This window comes from Vombatus ursinus, unplaced genomic scaffold (genome assembly GCF_900497805.2).
Source record: "Vombatus ursinus unplaced genomic scaffold, bare-nosed wombat genome assembly UNPS02010461.1, whole genome shotgun sequence".
In the NCBI taxonomy this organism is placed as follows: domain Eukaryota; kingdom Metazoa; phylum Chordata; class Mammalia; order Diprotodontia; family Vombatidae; genus Vombatus; species Vombatus ursinus.
Window position 1 is genome coordinate 8,333,583 of NW_020950239.1, and position 19,102 is coordinate 8,352,684.

The window sequence follows — 19,102 nt, forward strand, 5'->3', positions numbered from 1 at the left end:
TGTTCAATTAGTTTTTTCACCAAATGCCTAATTCCTTGATTTGTTCTTTCTCTCTTTTGTTGATGAAACCATTGAGAGAAGAACTACTTCAGGTGCATCCTATACTTTTTTACACATTGTCTCATTAGTGTCATTTTCAGTGATAAAATATTCTATATTTCCATAATTTGTCGTCTGACCCACCAGTTTTTTAGAGTTATGTTAGTCTCCAACTAAATTTATCTGTAACTGAAACTACACCTTCCAAAGCTACCAGTAATTTTTTTTCTCATATAACAAAGATTTTATTAGTCTTTGATTGGTTATTAGTATATAGACACTATGAAGAATCTACATTTTTAAAATACTCCTGTCAAAAAAATCTAAATACAACATACATGTCACCCTTGAAAAGGGACATCAAACAACAGTATCCTCAAATATGGATAAAGGATAAGGTTTTTTACAAAGCAAAGTTTCACTAATTCTATATCTGATAAAATCATACTCACTATAATGCAATTCTATTCTTTTACATCACATTAACAAAGTTATTAAGGAAAATAAATCTGCCACCATTATCAAAGATGACAATGTCATAGCACACATCTTTGAAGGGAGACCCAACACCAGGGGCAGTTTTATTTAGTAAACAATTGTAATAAAAGACAAGATGGATACTACACAATGTTTAGAATCAGGAAAAAGATAATTGAGGAAATTTTTCTATTCTTCCCTGTTCTCTCATAAGAAAATTAGGCTTGAGGGGGGTACCATAAAACAGACCTCAATTTACCCACAAGATAAATTTCAGAACAAATTAAGGACTCAAGTTTCCTAAAAGGAAGTGAGAGAGTGGGGAAGATGACAAGAGATGACATACATACACACAGAATACATCTAAGAGAAAGTATAAAAAGTCAAAACCAAGCTAAGATAACTTACTATTTGAAAACTGCAAATTTCTCTTGAGCTTTTAATTAAAGAAATGTAGAATTCAGCATATTGAAAGCAAATTGAAAACATGACACACATTTACCTGTATAACAAGTGTTTTTCTTTCTTCACCTGAAGAATCATCATTTTCCTTTTTACTGACTTCAGATATTTTTATTGAAGAAAGTTCTTTGGCATCTTTCTGTATCTTTAATTTTAGCTCCTGAGAAAACCTACAAGATAAAACATACTTGCAAATAAAGATAACCCCATAATAGAGATGTAAATAAATACAGGAATGATTAGACTTTCAAGAAATTTAATTTAATCAAGTTAAAATGATAACTAATTATGGCCTTGGTGAACACCATTATATTGAGAAGCGATTAGACAAGCATCACATATAATTCAGTGACTGATTAAACATGCTGCCGATACACAATACATGACATTAATAATAGCATTCAAAAATAATGTGAATTAATTACATAAACTATGATGAATGCAGTAATCTCTTTCTTGAATTAGATAGAACCTAACTGAATATTTTGGGGATTTTTTCCAGAATAATGGCAGAACAGGATATAGAACAAATCAAACTCTGATAGGCTTTTTCCAGTCACATATAATAAATAAGTTTTGTCATCTATTTCTATATTCACATATGTTAAAATAATAATATAACATCATTCGGCACAGAAAAATATAGTGCTGGTGCAATGAATCATGTTTTCAATCAGTTGACATTCACTGAGCATCTACTACATGTACCTACCCTCAAAGAGAAATATATATATATGTACACACATATAAATATATAATACACACATGTATATATATATATTATACAAATATATGCATAAATATATACAGATACAGATACTTTTAATTCAACAAACTTTTATCAAAAATCAACTCATTCCTGGGGTGGAATATAACAGTCTCTGAAGAATAAAAATGGTGACTACCCAAAGGGCAGTATAGAAACACATGGTAGGTGTAAATACACTGCAGCACCTTACAAATGGTGGCATCAGTGGTATAAGGACTTTCATTGCAAGATTTTCTTTTCTTTAACCAGTTGAAGCATAGTATTGTGTGATCTTTTATCTTTGATCTAGAAGTTCTGAATTTTGGTTACAACATTCTTGGGTACTTTCAGTTTAGGGTTCCTTTCAGAAGGTTCTTGTGGATTCTTTCTATTTTCACTGTACCCGCTGGTTCTGATAGAGCTATGCAGTTTTATGAACTCTCAAAATGTGGCACCCAAGTATTTTATTTGGACATGGTTTTCAGAGAGGCCAATGATTCCTAAACTATCTATCCTCATCCTGTTTTTCAAGTCGGATACCTTTTTTTCATTTTTTTTCAATTTTTTTACTTCATTTTAATATTTCTTGTTGCTTCCCAGAGTCACTAAGTTTTGTTTGTTTCATCTTATTTTCAAGGAGTCTACTACTGTGGTAAGGTATTCTACCTTCCATCTGAAACTATTTATTCTCCTTCCAACTCTTTCCTCAAGAGCTCTTATTTCTCTTTAAAATTTCATTTCTTTATCCCTTATTTAATTTCTTCCAGTCATTTTTGAATTCCCTGTGCCCAAGCCATTTTGTTCTCCTGAGGTTTTGCTTATACTCACTTTGGAGTTACTCTCTTCTTCTGGAATGTACATCTTTTCACCCACATTATTTCAGTATGGTCACCGCATTCAATGTTTTCATCTGTTTACTTATGTCTTCAGCTTCTATTCATCACTTGGACTTTGTTCCAGGACCGTTCTCCAGTCTTTCCTGTACAAATGGATAAGATGGTGAGACCCTATTTGATTCTGTCCCAGACTTTTAGGTTTCCTGCTATTTTCTTCCATCTATCTGTACTCAGAACACAGGGAAGATTCAGGCCCACCTGTAGGGTAGCTTGGATGTGAGTGTTATGGACTCTAGTCCACTTGAAGAGCCCCCGGTCAGAACAAGGGCAGATTCTGCCCTCCTGGAGCATACCAGTCAGAAAACCATGGGTTCTAGGTGTCCCTGGAACATCCCTAGTCACAGTGCAGCTAGGCCACTGCCAAGTTTCCATGAGTTCATGTTGACTTCCTTAGTGAATTTCTTCTTCTAGCATCCATATGCTTCAGGCTATGCGGGGGAAAAGGGGGGTGGGGGATGTAGTTTTGCACAGGGTGGAGGAACTCACTGTCCTTTGAATTCCAAATCTCCTCCAATTTCTTTATCATTATTCAAGCTAGCAATGTTTTAAGAGATTTCTTGGGAGTATATGAAGAGGAGCTAGGTTCCTAGGGTTTTCACATCACCAACTTAACCAGAAGTCCTTGTTAGTTTATTCAAAGAACCAGCTTATCATTTTATTTCCCAATTTCATAGAATTCCTATTTTCCAGTTAATGTATTCTTCCTCAATATTCTTATTTTGTGGAAACTTTCAGTATTTTGAATTTTTTTTCCAATTCACACTTATTTTCTCTCCTCACTTCACACTGCCAATCAATTAAACAAAATGAGAAGAAAAAGATAAGCTCCATGACAAACAGACATAGTTGAGGAAAACAAATTCCCACATTGTCCATGTCCAAAAATGCATGTCCAGTTGTGCCTTTTCAATCCATGTCTTTGGCACAAGGTGTGTAGCATATTTTCATTCAGCATTTTGAAACTCTGGTTTGTCATTGCATTGCAAAGAGTTCTAAAGTCTTTCCACTTTTTTTTCAAGTCAATGGGGTTAAGTGACTTGCCCAGGGTCACACAGCTAATAAGTGTTATGTATCTGAGGCCGGATTTGAACTCAAGTCCTCCTGAATCCAGGGCCGGTGCTCTAGCCACTGCGCCACCTAGCTGCCCCAGTCTTTCAAGTTTTTAAATAGCGCTATCATGCCTAAATAAATGGTTCTCTCACTTCACTCTGCATCAGTTCATAGCGATCTTCCCAATTTGCTCAGAGACTATCCATATCATCATTTCTTGTTCCATTACTCCACATACTACAATTTACTTGGCATTTTCCTAATTTTCCTCTTAGTTTCCAGGTTTAGAGGTTTGTTTGTTTGTTTGTTTGCTACTATAAAAGAGCTAATATATATTTCAGCACATATGAGTCCTTTTTCGCTTTCTTTGTTCTGCTTGGGGCATATGCTTAATAGGGCAGTGCTGGATCATGCATAATTTAGTGACTTTAAGGGTATAGTTCTAAACTGATTTCTAGAATGGCTTGACCAGTTCACAGCTCTACCAGTATTGTGTAAGTGTGCCTCTTTTCCTGTAGCCCTTCCAACATTTTACTTTTACATGTCATTTTCCTTTTATCATCTTTGCTAATCTCATGGTTGAGGCAGAACCTCAGAGTTACTTTAATTTTTCTTTCTCTAATTATTAGTTATTTGGAGCATTTTTTCATACGGTTGTTGATAGTTTAGATTTATTCTCTTGAAAACTACCTGTTCATATTTGCTGACCATTTATCTATAGGAAAATAGTTTTTAGTTGTATAAATTTAAATCAGATCCTTATATATCTTGGATATGAGAACTTTATGCAAAATCTCTGCCATTTTTGAACCAAATCATTTCAATTATTTCTGCTTTCTAGTATAATCTGAAATCTTGTATTGCTAAGAACACTTCCATTTTTTTTGTTACTTCTCTTGAGATTCTTAACTTTTTGTTCCTCTACATGAATTTCATTATTATTTTTCCTAGCTGTATAAAATAATTTCTGATAGTGTGATGGTGCAACAATGAATAAATAAGTTACTTAGGTAGCATGATTATTTTTATTATATTGAGAAGGCCCATACATGAGCAATTAATATTTCTTCAATATTTATGTCTATATTTCTGCAAAAGAGTGTTCTGTAGTTGAATTCAGATAGTCCCTAGGTATGTTTTGATAGGCAGACTCACAAATATTTATACATTCTGCAGCTATTTTGAATAGAATTTCTCTTTCCATCTCTTCCTGCTGGTTTTCATTGGTAATATACAAGTTGGTGATGACTTACATGAATTTATCTCATATTCTGCAACTTTGATAAATTTATTAGTGGCTTCAAGCAATTTTAGTTGAATTTTTTAGAAATCTCTAAATAAATCATATCATCTGCCAAAAAGTTAATAATTTTATTTCCCCTTAAACTATGCCCTCCATTTCTCTTTCTTGATTTGCTGCTATAGCTAGCATTTATTTCTAGCACTGTGCTAAGTAGTAGTGCTGATAATGGGCATCCTTGTTTTACCCTGATCTTATTAGAAAGATCTCTAATTTTGCACCACAAATATAATGTTTACTCTTGGTTTTAGATCAGTATCATTTACTATATTGAAGAAAATTCCATTTAGTCTAATGCATACTATTGTTTTTAACAGAAACTGCATTGATTTTTTTCAAAAGCTTTTTTTAGCATCTATTGACATAATGATATAGTTTTTATTATTTATGTTATCAATGTGTTTTATTATGTTTATAATCTTTCTCATGTTATACTAGTTCTACATTCCTGATATAAATTCATTATGGTTATAGTATATAATCTTATATGCTATTGTAACCTATTTGCTAATATTTTATTTAAAGTTTTGCATCAATACTCATATGGTTATAAGCCTATAGTTTTCTTGATTTGCTTTATTTCATCCTCGTTTAAGTACAGAAACAAACTGGAAGAAAGAGATTGCAAACAATTTATGTAATATTGAAATGAATTGTTTTGTTAATATTTGATATAATTCACTTGCAAATCCATCAAGTCCTAAAGTTTTTTTCAACCTTTGTGAATTCATTTATGGCTTATATGATTTTTCCCTTGACATTGGGTTATTTAAATAATCTATTTCTTCTTTTGCTAATCTACATGTTTTATTTTTTATAAATGTTCAACCTTTTCCTCTAAGTTTTTATTTTTGTTAGCTATAATAAATTGGTAAAATCACTTTTTATAATTTTCTTTATTTCCTCTTCATTTGTTATGATTTTGACTTTTCCATTTTTATATGAATAATTTGGTTTCCATCTCTTTTTTTTAATTAGACTATTCTATTGGGTTTTTTTTCAACTCTTAGTTTTATTTGTTGATGCAATGGAGTATTTTTTTGCTCTCAATTTCATTATTCTGTTCTTTGTTTTTTAAAATTTTCTATTTTGTTGTTTAGTTGGGGGGGCTGATTTGTGATTATTCTAGTTTGTTTAGTTGTGTATTCAATTAATTTATTTCTTTTTCCTCTCTTTTGCTGATGAAAGTGTCTAGATGTATAAATTTTTCCCTAAAGACTACTTCAGCAACATCCTATAATTTCTGGTATGTTGTCTAATTGTTGTCATTTTCTTTGATGAAATTTTCCTTTGTTTCAATGAGTTATTCTTTGATCCATTAATTCTTTGGGATTGTTAGTCTCCAATTGATTTTTAATTCTTCTTTAAAGGACCTTTATTGAATAAAATTTTTATTACATTATGATCAGTAAAGGATATGTTTAGAATTCCTCCTTTTCTGGATCTGTTTGTGAGGTTTTTATGACCCCAATACATTATTCATTTTTCTAAAAGTGCCATGCACAGCATATGTATGTATATGTGTGTGTATATATAAACTCTTCTCTGTTATCACCAGATGTCTATTATCTCTAGTTTTTTTCTAAAGTTCTGTTCAGGCCCTTAACCTCTTTCTTATTTAACTTTTTTTTAGATCTACCTAAGTATGAAAGGGGGTACTTTAAAGTGTCCCACTATCACAGTTTTACTATTTCTCCCTATAATTCCAGCTTTTCCTTTAAATATTTAGATGTTATGCTGCTCAAAGCAGATAGTTGATATTACTTCATTATCTATTGTTTCCTTAAGTATAATGTAGTTTCCCTGTTTATCTGTTTATTTTATCTATTTTTAGTATAACATTATTTGAACATCATGATTGCCATCTCTGCTTTTTTTTTAAATTTAGCTGAAGCTTTTTTTTTTTACTCCAAATCCTCACTGTAACTTAATGAGAATCTTTATGTTTCAAGTGTGTTCCCTATTAACATCATACTGTTGGATTCTGCTTTCTATTCCATGCTGCTGTCCTCTTCCATTTTATGGATGAGTTCATTCCATTCACATTCATTATTACAACTGCTAATGTATATTCCTCTACACTGTCATCCTATATGTTTTTCTTTGTTTTTTCCTACCTCTTCCCTTTACATTTAAGAAGAAGGTGGTAAAAGAGATAGAATTTGCCTATGTCATTGCTTGGTCAGTGACATAATGTTTCTACCCCATTGCGCCTATTCTTTTACCCTTGATCCTAGGTTTTTACCCTTTGTTCCTTTCCTTTTAATCTCCCTTCATGTTCATCCTTCTGATGATGGGAGTTTTGTTTTCTTATGACCACTCCTTTATCTATCATGCCTTCCCTCTTAAACCCCCCTTTCTCCCTCTCCCATCTTCCTGTCATCTTCTATTTCCCTTTTGAGTTCAACATGTTTCTATACCATGAACTTTATGTGTCTGGAGGGAATGGTGTTATAAGTGTGCTCAAACTTCCTTTGACTAGTTCCAATGAAAGTGAGATGTCTATTTCCCCCACCCCTTCCTCCGTGATTGAATATTCTTCATCTTACGCATTTCTATTAGGTAATATTTATTTCCTTCTCCTTTGTCCTTTTTTCCTCTCCAGCATAATGCCCTATTCCCTCATTTATGTCTTCTTCTAGGACCATCAAAACAGAACAAAACACCTTAAGCCCTCTATATGTCTGGTTTACTTTTGTCTGTGTCCCTTGAAGATATTAGGATTATGAGAAGATATTTGTTTATTATCCCCATTAGAATGGAAATGATTCAGCCCCACAAAGTCCCTTCTAATTGATCAAATGTGTGTACCTTTCTATGTTTAACTTGGCTCCTGCAGTCCCACTTCAAAAATTCCACTTCTGACCTTTTTATTGGGCATGCTTAGAAATACTCTGTTTCATTAAAGGTCCATTTCTACCCTCGTGCACTCAGTTTTAGCCAATATATTATTCTTAGTTGTAAGCCTTTAAAAAAAAATGGTATTACAAGTTTACTCCTCTTCTTCATAGTGATAGCTGCCAAGTCTTGTGTGATTCTGATTGTGCCTCCTTAGAACTTGAATACTTTCATTCAGGCTTCTTAGAGTATTTTTTCTTTAACCTAGAATCTCTGGATTTTGTATAACATTCCTGAAGGTTTTCATTTGGATTCTTTCTATTTTTACTTTGCCTTCTGGTTCTAAAAGATTTGGTAAGTTTTCATTTATGATTTCTTGAAGTATCATATATAAGCTTTTTTTGGTCATGATTTTCAGGCAGGCTTAGATTTCAAACAGATTTTTGAATTATCTCTACTTGACTAACCTGCTTTCCAGGTCAGTTGTTTGTAATATCATATTCCTTATATTTTATTTTGTTTTTCTGAATTTGTTTTATTATTTCTCATCCCTTTGAGTGATCTCTTTCTCCACCGTAATATTTAGGGTATTCAGTTTATTTAGGCAATAAGGTTTACCACATATTTCCTGAGGTATTTTATTCTTCTTGCCATTCTTTTATCCCTAGCTATTCTATTTTGTATTTTATATCATGCCTTTGATGTACCCTTATAATCCTTGTGGCTAGGATTTTTTTCCCTTGAGGCTCTACTTAGACTTGTTGTGGAGTTTACCCTCTTCTTTGGAGTTTACTCTTGGGCATCTCTCAATTCATGGTATTTCTTCACAGTAATTGCTGTTTTCTTTTGTTTGTTCATATCACTAGCCTTAATATCTGGGTTGGAGCTTTGAGCTTGGACCAAACTCTGCTCCTGAACTCCTGGATGGTATGGGTAGGCCTTGTATTATCCTGATTTGGGTGGCTAAGGATAGGCCCCACCTTCCACAGGGATTATTTGGCCTTAACTCCTGCTGTAGTTCAGGCCCAGGCTGCCCGAATGCTAAGTTAGGATGGGGCTGCTGCATAGGGCATTTCTTTTTCCTATGGTCAGGGCTCCAACGTATTTTTCTCTTGCTACCATAGCACTGGGAGGCCACTCTGAGACCAATCACTTCCTAGGGTTCTTTCTTCCCCCTTTTATTTGTCACAGTGTTCCAGACCTTGTTTCACTGTTCTCTGCACAAGGTCTTTCTTCCACTGACTTCAGTCTGCTTTCTGTTGCACCCTTCTTATGCTCTGGCTTGCCGACATTCAGGATGTCTGCGGAATTCTGGCAGTATTTTTGTGTAGTCCTGGACAAGGTGGAGGACTTTGGAGCTAATTCTCTTTATTATTTTTTTTTTAATCTGATGCATTTCTAACTTTACTGGTATGCTTTGCAGAGATCTGGGCTCTTCCAGGTCCTAAAATCATATTACCTTCCTTCAATGCCTGTCCTTTAATTAATAAGATTTTCTCTTGTGCTTATTTTGGATTTTACTTCCTAATTTAAAAAAAATGCATATGCTCCTTTCTTTTTTCTATTCTGTTCATATGTTGGAGACGGAGGAGGCTAGAAGCAGAGAAATCAACTGGGAAGTGATTCTCTAAGCAAGTATTGATGAAGTAAGACAAATAAAACTTTCAGGTTTCCAAACCATGTAACAGCTTAAGAGGGTAGCAGTGTCCAAAAGAAATAGAGAAGTTTGGAGGAGTGAAGTACTTGAGGAGAGAAGATGATGAATTAAGTTTTGGGGTTTTTTGGGGGGGGTTGGGGTTTTTTTTGTTTGTTTTTTGGTGAGGCAATTGGGGTTAAGTGACTTGCCCAGGGTCACACAGTCAGCAAGTGTTAAGTGTCTGAGGCTGGATTTGAACTTAGGTTCTCCTGATTCCAAGGCCAGAGGCTCTATTCACTGCTCCATCTAGCTGCCCCCAAATTAAGTTTTGACATGTTGAATTTGAGGCAACGGTAGGACATCCCAGGCAGAAATATCTGACAGCAATTGGAGAGGCAGGACTGGCATTCAGGAGAGACACTAGGTCTAAATACATAGATTTATACAGAAGTCATCTAATACGACAATTTCTTTCTACAGATAAGACATATCACCGTGCTATGGGAAGGAAGTGACATGTCCAAAGGCAGAATTCATATTACCTGACTCTGAACCAGGGTTCTTTCCAACATACTTAATAAATGTCTAGGTTGGAACATTTAACTTTTCTTTAGTATCCAGTAACTTCCAAAGAAATTCTGCTTCAGTATGGGAATTAATCACATGCCTCCCAAGTAGCCTGTCAATGGTAGGAAAGAAATAAAAGGAAGAAAGCAGGTACACAGTGAAAGTATTTTAAGGGGAGAGAAAGAAAAACAGGTTGCTGGTGCTCATATCTGTCTATGGATTCAATAATTTGTGTCTGTGCCACTGACCAAAAGAGATTTTACTCACATACAAAACAATTGATATTCAGGGCCAGACTTACAGGTGGGCAGAAGAGACAATGTCTATGAACTAAGACTTTCAGTGATACTAGGAAGTCTCTCCTTCTTTAAAATACCTTGCTTCCAGTGTCTTTTTGTTAAAAAAAAAAAAACACTGTCCATTCAATGACGTAGCACACACTGCTAAGCACGTACTATGTGCCAAGTACTGTGCAATATGCCAGGGATACAAATAACATGAATGAAATAGTCCCTACCCTCAAGAGTTTACATCCTATCTGGGGAGAAAACATGCATGTGTCTAAGAAAGTGCAATCAAATGGATCTGTGATCTCATCAATTTAGGAATTCCCTCCTATACTACAAATTGCAACCCATCCCTGATTGCCTATCCTGTAAGACTCTTGTCCATGTTCTCTTGAATGGCGGCCACAGAGGCCCACCCAACATGCTGGAAACCTTTTGCTTTCTTCCCATGCCACAGGGAGACCAGTGGAGCATTCTGACTACCCGCCAGTCACCCCTCACTCTCACCACATAACCCGTCCATCTTCTTTTCCCATTATTACACGTTTTTATAGTAGAAAAAGAATTCTTCATCTGTACTTAAACCTGCCTTACCTATTTTCCCATTTATTGTATTGCTAAATGCTTACTACAGGCTAAATTCATGCACAAAAAATGTATTCCTATGTTAGAAACAAGGAAGGCCTGCCTTGTCTGTTTTATGCTGAAGAAAAGAGAAATCTCTTGTGTGCACATTTGCAAAGTCAGCAGGACCAGTGCTCTCAAATACTCAAGGCCTTGACTGTCTCTTCCATGAGTTCTTACAAATGTTGCCATTCAGAACTGTGCCCCTCTCTTTTGGACGTGAACATCTCCCCCACTCCCTCCTCTGTGTGGCTCCCAAAGACTTCTTGATCTCATCTGTGCTGCTTAAGTGCAGAATCCCCAGACTGTGGACCTGGGGGAGTGTCCACTATATCCTTCTCCTCACCTCAGAGTAAACCCCCTTGCTCCCCATCCCTGACGCAGTTCCCCTTGATTGTGCAAACAGGTCATTATATTCACTAGCACTTTGGGATCCACTGCTCTGAAAAGGGAGGAAATCCTCCAGCTATACAACCGTAAGAAATAACCTCAAACAATTTGCCCGAAAACCATAATCATGGTCTTGTTTGTGCCACAACACGTTTTAATGTTAAAAAAAAGCACAGTGTCACACCTCTCAGCAAATTCATCTTGGTTAAAGAAGTCATGGTGCAGGAGCTCATCACAGAAGGGCCTTTGGTCAGGATCAATCTGTAAACATTTCTGAAACACCAAGAAAAGTCTTTATTCAAAACAAAGAAAAAAATGTCTACAGTAAGAGGGGTGTCCTACATCCCTTGGTCAAAGAGGCATCCTCTCCTGAGTCGAGTGTCAGGTCATGGACCTGCTCCCTCGTCACAGTAACTGGAGGTGACGAGTATGGGACATCCTTCTGCCATATTTGTGTTTATCACTAAAGGGAATGCATGGCGTGAGGGGCTCCTAATGCCCTAAAATATTTAATTTTAAATAACAAAGGGTAACTGTAAAAATGAAACAATTATCAGGAGGCTAAAAACCTGTACCAGTTATGTCAAAAGACAATTTCTCCAGTGGAAGATGACAGAGATAGGATTGAAGGAAGAGCAATAGATTGAGGCATATCCCAACCTTCTCTTTTCCCTACTCAAGTCAACCCATTAAGTGCCTGCTAGGTACCAGGCTTTACTCCCTCAAATTTCAACATGTGTTATTATAGTAAAAAGAAGTCTGAAAAATAAAGACCCATGCTCTACAAATAAGCTTAATTAATAATGATTAATAATTGGTTAATATGTAATATTAATAATTGGTTAATAATATCTCAGAGTTTCCCACTTACATGTATTTTTAGGGCAGGGGTTTATCACACAAAAGTGTGATCTCTTTTAAGCACCTATTATATTACTATCATTTAATCTAGACAATGCAACACAATTATAGCGTGTACACACACACACACACACACACACACACACACACACACACCCCAAAACAAAACACTGTATACTGAACTGGAAAGAGTTCTAGCCTTGAAATCAAGTCAGATGCTGCTGCCTGAGGCTCCCCTTTGCTACTTATTAACAGGATACAAGGCTTTGAACAGAGTAACCAAGTGCTTACTAAATAAATACTTACTGATTTGAGTAAAGCATTTCAACACTGAGTCTCAGTATCCTCTTCTGTAAAATGAGGATTATAATATCTACCTGCACTTTATAAACTGCACAAAGCTGTCTCTCAAAGACACACAAGCAGTCTGGCTGAATAGCATTCTATTGGACATTATCCCTAGCATTTTTCTCTCAACCACAACCAAACTCACATAATCCAGAACTTTTTAAAGAGAAAAATAAGTAGGAATAAATATTATATCTGTCATCAGAATCCATATCTTTTCCTAACATAAAATAACACAGACCACATGGATTTACATGTGCCATTTTTTTAAAGCACTTTCCAGAAACAGATTCAATCATGGGTTATAGAGATTTCACCTTCACATTATATCTATATGATGTATGCTATTAATATCAGGTTACATCTAGGGTCTTTTCACACAGATTTTCCCACACAGGAACCCAGGAATTACCAAATAAATCAAACTCACAGCCCAATGGGCCCCAGATTCTGTTCCTAACCAAGGCTTAACATGGAAAGTGCAAAATTGTCTTCCTGGAAGTGAGCTTGATCTTGAGAGTTTTTCTCTTGTATACAAGTTTTGTCCCCATTTCACTGCTGAGACTGAGTTCCATAAATGAATAATAGCAAAAGACAACCACTTCTGATTCATCCCATTTTGGTCAAATTCCAAAGGCATCCCCTCCTCCTGATATTTCCAGATTTGGTAAACAAGTGCAGAGTCACCTCACCCATGACAACCACAGTTTTATGGTTTTCAGCCAAGTACCCTTGTCCTTTCTATGGTGAAGAGACCCTCTCAATGCCCTTCTCCGGTCCATCACTTCTCAAGCTTCTGGAAGAAATGATTATTTCTCTCTTGTATTAATAGTTAATTATTCTATCAGGACCAAGGTTTTTCTACTTCCGCATCCAGACAACAACCAGTGTGAGAAATCTTGGGCAAAGACTGTGGATTCCTGCTTATTGCATTTACTCAGATGGGTCTGGGAAAATGTGGATTCTCCCTTTTGTCAGAAAGGTGATATGGAAATTGATAAGTCTCCTTGATCACGACCTGGGTGATCCAAATCACTGCTTCAAGACCCTCATTGTAATATAGCCCACCTCTCATAGTAATATTCATCCTCTCATTAATTGTTAACCAAGCAGAGTTGACTGCCACCCTCAGTTAACACCTACTCTTCTAAGAGCATATAACCTGTGAGCCCACCACCATGAGGGGTGTCTGGCATTTGAGAGTGCCACTGACCTTTTTTATTAATAAACATGCTAGCCTTATTAATAAAATGATTAAATTACCCAGCAATTATTTCTCTCAAACTTTTAAAATGTTAGACTTCCATGCCCTTTCTTTCTCAAGGTGTAGGGATCAGAACCATACATAATATTCCAGGAGCAGAAGCATCATAAGGATAAAACGGTATTTTCTCTTGTATTTCCAACACCCTTCTAAGTGAATCTGAGCTTCCGGTGGGCTTCTGTGTACCTGGAAGGGCAGAGGAAGGACCAGGTTTGGAAACCATCAATATTAGCAACAACAACAACTCAGTTATGTGCTACCTGGAGGTTTCCTAAGCAACCAAAGCCTGGGTAGGGCCCAGCTTCTAAGAACGCTTCCCCTTATGGAGATTGGAGCTAATGATAATTTTTCTATTTATTTCGCAGGATTGTTTCAAAAACCAAGACCCAGGGAAGGAAAAAAGGCCTTTCAAAATCCATTCCAGCCTCCTAGCAGAACCAAAAAAAGCAGGCTGGCCCCTTACCTTTGCCATATCGATCACAACTGGAGGGAGCTTTGGGCAGCGGCTTCCAAGAGAGCTGCCTTCTTCAACTTCAGGCAAGTTCATACTGGCAAAGACTGGGTTCTCATAGAACAGCTCCTGATGTCTTGGAATTAAATTACCTGAAAGCAAAAACAGCACTCAGTAACCACACATAGTAATAACAGCTAATATTTATATAGTAGCTTAAGGTTTATAAAGCACTTTACAAAGTTTCCTAGCTTAAACCTCACAAAAACCCTGAGAGATAAGTGCTACTATTACTATTATTTTTATTTTACAAATAGGAAAATGAGGCACACAAGTAGTGTCCTGAGGCCAGATCTGAACCCAGGTCTTTCTGACTCCAAGCCCAACACTTTGTCTACTACATCTGCATAGAGAGAGAATACAGATGACCAAAAAATGTAGATTTGTGAGGCTTGGGCTCTAAAATCATGTAAAAATCAGCAAATGTAATACATATGTTAGGTGTCAGGTAACCAGGGTGCTAAAAGTAAGTCAGGTTTTACTTGTTTTTCAATTGAGTCTGACTCTTCATGACCCCATTTGAGGTTTTCTTGGCAAAGATACTGGAGTGGTTTGCCATTTCCTTCTCCAGATCATTTTACAATGAAGCAACTGAGGCAAACAGGGTCAAGTGACTTGCCCAGAGTCACATAGCTAGGAAGTGTCTGATGTCAGATTTGAACTCATGAAGGTGAGTCTTCCTGACTCCAGGGTCAGTGCTCTATGCACTATGGCACCACCTAGCTGCCCAAAAGTAGGTCATAATTATTCTTTATTAAGAGTTTTAGGGCAGCTAGGTGGCACAGTGGATGGAGCACTGGCCCTGAAGTCAGGAGGACCTGAGTTCAAATCTGACCTCAGACTAAGACACTTGACACTTACTAGCTGTGTGACCCTGGGCAAGTCACTTAACCCCAATTGCCTAAAAAACTTTAAAAATTTTTTAAAAAAAAGGATTTCAGAGGCACCATGGCCTCTGAAGAGAGAAGGTAGCCTCAGAATCAGGAAGACCCAGGTTCAAGCTCTGCCTCTGTGAGGTCATCCTGGATAGGTCACAAGCTCTCTGTGCCCAAGGCATCTCTCTTGTACTCTAAATTGTAGAATTACCGCCAAACCACATTGGTAGAGGACTTTCCTCATCAAGAATGCCCATGACATCACAATGCCAATGATATCACAACTCAAAAAAAATTTTTTCCTATTGACTTTGTATCTCAGTAACCAAGGCTATATCTCAACATCTCTCTATGGAAAATGTGAAACATTAAGAAATTCTTACACTACTAGATTTCTATCTTAGACATGCGATGTCCACTATTGATTTCCAAAGAAAACTAGATCATCCAACAAAATTACTCTTTTATTTCTATTTTCCAAACTCTAGATTCAATATATGTATGAAGAATCTGATGGTCAATCTTTGGGATTGTCCCAGACTGCAGAAGAACCCATCATTTTGTACAATTATTCTTCCTCACACAAAGAGGGAGCAGGGATGTAATCTAAAAGGGATGTAACTGGCATCAAAATCAACCTGAAAAAAATATCAGTTGTTGACTAACTTGGCTTTCACATGTCATTGGTGGTAAAATTGAAATGCAAGTAGAAAGTCTTACCCAAACATTTCACAATATGATATAGTTGATCGATGTCAGAATTCCCCGGAAAAAGGGGTCTCCCCGTGAACATTTCAATCAACAAACAACCAATAGCCCATATATCAACGGCCCTGGAAGAAATGGAAAAATAAGGTGCAAGAAGCTCGGGAATCTACAATTTACTTAACGTAATAGTCACTGCAACTTAACATGTCCTGCCTATTACTTTATACTCTTGGTACTTAGAATCGTATCCAAATATATCAAATTACTCATGAAAATAATTTTCTATCCAAACCCCACTAAACTCAGAGGATAAACTTCTGGCAATCTTAACCAACTGAATATTGCCAAAGAATCAGAAGTAAATAAAAAAAAAAACCTCTGAATCCAAAATACCTGTCATGATGTCCATGAATTTTATTTTCTATGAGAATACCTTTGACCCTCAGAATCTTTTTTTTTTTACATTGCACAAAGTTCTACCTGTAGTCCTTAACTTAGGGTCCACAGACTCTCAAATGGTCAGCAGGGAGATGTCAAAGGAGTCTGTGAAGTTGAATGAGAAAAAATTACATCTTCATTTTCGCTAATATCTACCTGAAATTTACCATATTTTCTTCTATTATTTAAAAATATTATTTTGAGAAGGCTTCACCTTGGGATGGGTCCCCAGGGTCTGTGATCCAAAAGAGGTTATGAACTTCCACTTTTATTTACTTATTTATTTTAGTGAGGCAATTGGGGTTAAGTGACTTGCCCAGAGTCACACAGCTAGCGAGTGTTATGTGTTTCAGGCCGGATTTGAACTCAGGTACTCCTGACTTCAGGGCCAGTGCTCTATCCACTGCACCACCTAGCTGCCCCCTGAACTTCTACTTTTAATAGGTCATTAAAAGCAAGGGAGGACCCATTTCAGTATTGGAGGAAATTAGAAAGCAGAGAGAAGAGACCAAGAGGGTGTGAAATATAAAAAGCAGACATAAAAAAATCTATCAAAAAATGGTTAAAATAAAGATATTTTGATGTCTACAAGGAATCATCAGTTATCTGAAAAAAAGGAGCTTGTGTGAAATCTCTTTCCAGATAGTGGTAGAAAATTGAGGATTTTATTATAATACCTTGGGATAATTTTCCCTTGTTCTTTTGAGAAAGCTCTGTGACCATAATAACATCTTTATCTTAGAGCTAATGATAATTCCACAAGAGTGATCAGGAGAGCTCCCTTGATGGGCCAGCCTGGTACCTGTGGGAATACCCCACGGAGCAGGCCTAGGGGAGGAAAGGCCTTGGCTCCTACTGATAACAAGCAACCTCTGGCTTCCTGCTGAGATCAAATGCAGCCAGATGCTGATGACTGTGGAAAGCTGGAAACTGGGTCATAAGGGGCCACTTACCCTAGAGACTTTAAGAGGAAAGACTGACCCCTCTCATACTCTCTTTGGACTGTGTCATTTGGGGTCCACAGAGATGAAAGACTTTCCTAAGAGTTGTGCTCTGAGGTAGGGTAATGAACAAGAGAGCACAAGAGAGGCCTGATCCCCAATTTTGAGGTCAGGATAGGAACCCAGATTGCAGAAGTCAGGGAGTCCAGCCTCCCGCCTCTGCACCCTCAAAGGCTAGAGAATCTCTAAAAACAAAGTTTCTGATTGACTCATGTCTAGAATATCCCCAAAACGGACTAAATCTCTTTAAAATTTAATCAATGTACAAAGTAGGTGAGGTACCAGATAACCATTAATTGCTCTATCATAAAAGAAATGCTTAAAAGACAAAAGGCTCAAGTTTGTACATTAAAATATGTCACAGTAAGCCCTCTCTTAACCTACTCTCCAGGGAGGCTGATGCCTCACATAACAGGCATTTATTTTTTTTTTATTTTTTAGGCAATTGGGGTTAAGTGACTTGCCCAGGGTCACACAGCTAGTAAGTGTCTAGTGTTTGGTCTGAGGCTGGATTTGAACTCAGGTCCTCCTGACTTCAGGGCCGGTGCTCTATCCACTGTGCCACCTAGCTGCCCCACAACAGGCATTTCTGGTGAGCTTGTGGCCAGCTCAGCCCGCAGGGCTCATCCCCTGTCAGAGGTCACCTTCTCTCAGAAGTCGCTGCAGACAACTCTTCCTGCTGGGTAAGGAGCACCTAGACCCAGGAGCTTAGAAACCCTTTGCTCTGGACTGCTGTTGGGTCACCTGTGCTCAGGGAAAGAAGCACAAAGTGTGAGTTTGAGTTCTAGTCTCAGGTTCGTCTAGGCCGCCATACATGCATGCATTTGCCATAGCCATTGGCAGGCTGGGAACAGGGGATGAAGGAGAGAAATCCCCATCTTTCCTTCTGAGAAAGAGGGTGTGTGCGTCCTAAGATAGATGTTCCAAAGGGAGGGAGAATGAGCGAGCGAGAGAAAGGGAGAGAGAGAGAGAGAGAGAGAGAGAGAGAGAGAGAGCAGTCATTCCACTGAAGTCTAAGTCCTGGCTCAGTCCCCAGTCACCATCAGCACATCCACGTCATCACAAGAGCCAAGGAATCTGTGAGGAGCCTTTAACTGCATGTTCCCCTTAGCAGGAAGCCGGAACACAGAGGTAGCCAAGGTCTGTCCCTACGTCTGCTCCATGGGAAGGAGCCCTATATGCCCATCCCATTCATGCTATCTGTGCTGGCTGCCAAAAGTCCCAATTCAGCAGATCAGGTGGAACTCCATTCCCCACATTACATTCCATCTCCCTTTAAACATGGACCATCCCAAGAAAATCAAATGGAATACATCTCGTAAAGTCACCCATATCCCCAATTCTGGAAAATTCTCAGAAGACCTAAGAAGGCTCAAGTAAAGACTGACTTTTCATAAGAAGACTCAAGTACCCTCTTTTTAAATGTCTTCCCTGAGTCTCAAGAAAGTCCATGTGGCACAATTTTTGACGGACTCCTGGATGTCATAAAGAATCCCAGCAAAAGTCCATTAGGCACAGTCCTCAGTCCCTAATAGTCTTTACTGAGAGCCCAGATCAACCACAGCTGTCAGGTCTGGAGGCTAATATCACTCCCAAATAAAATGTAATAAAATCCAAGCAACTAAAAACATTTTAGAAGGCTTTCATTGGCTATTGCCTGCCTGCTTGGTACTTTTAAGGCCCTGGTCAAACCTAAAAACAATTAGGAAAGAAAACTAAATTAAAAACAGACAAACTAACAACAACAACAATATATTTACATACTGCTCACTATGTGCTACA

General features: G+C 37.3%; 1 protein-coding gene across 1 annotated transcript in view; it reads right to left on the minus strand.

The window, feature by feature from the left end:
- CDKL2 (cyclin dependent kinase like 2) overlaps positions 1–19,102 on the minus strand; it is a 42,232-nt gene that overhangs the window by 14,093 nt on the left and 9,037 nt on the right. The window contains 4 exon segments of the mRNA XM_027854501.1: positions 1,019–1,148; positions 11,499–11,587; positions 14,251–14,390; positions 15,894–16,006. Of these exon segments, the coding sequence (XP_027710302.1) occupies positions 1,019–1,148; positions 11,499–11,587; positions 14,251–14,390; positions 15,894–16,006 (472 nt within the window).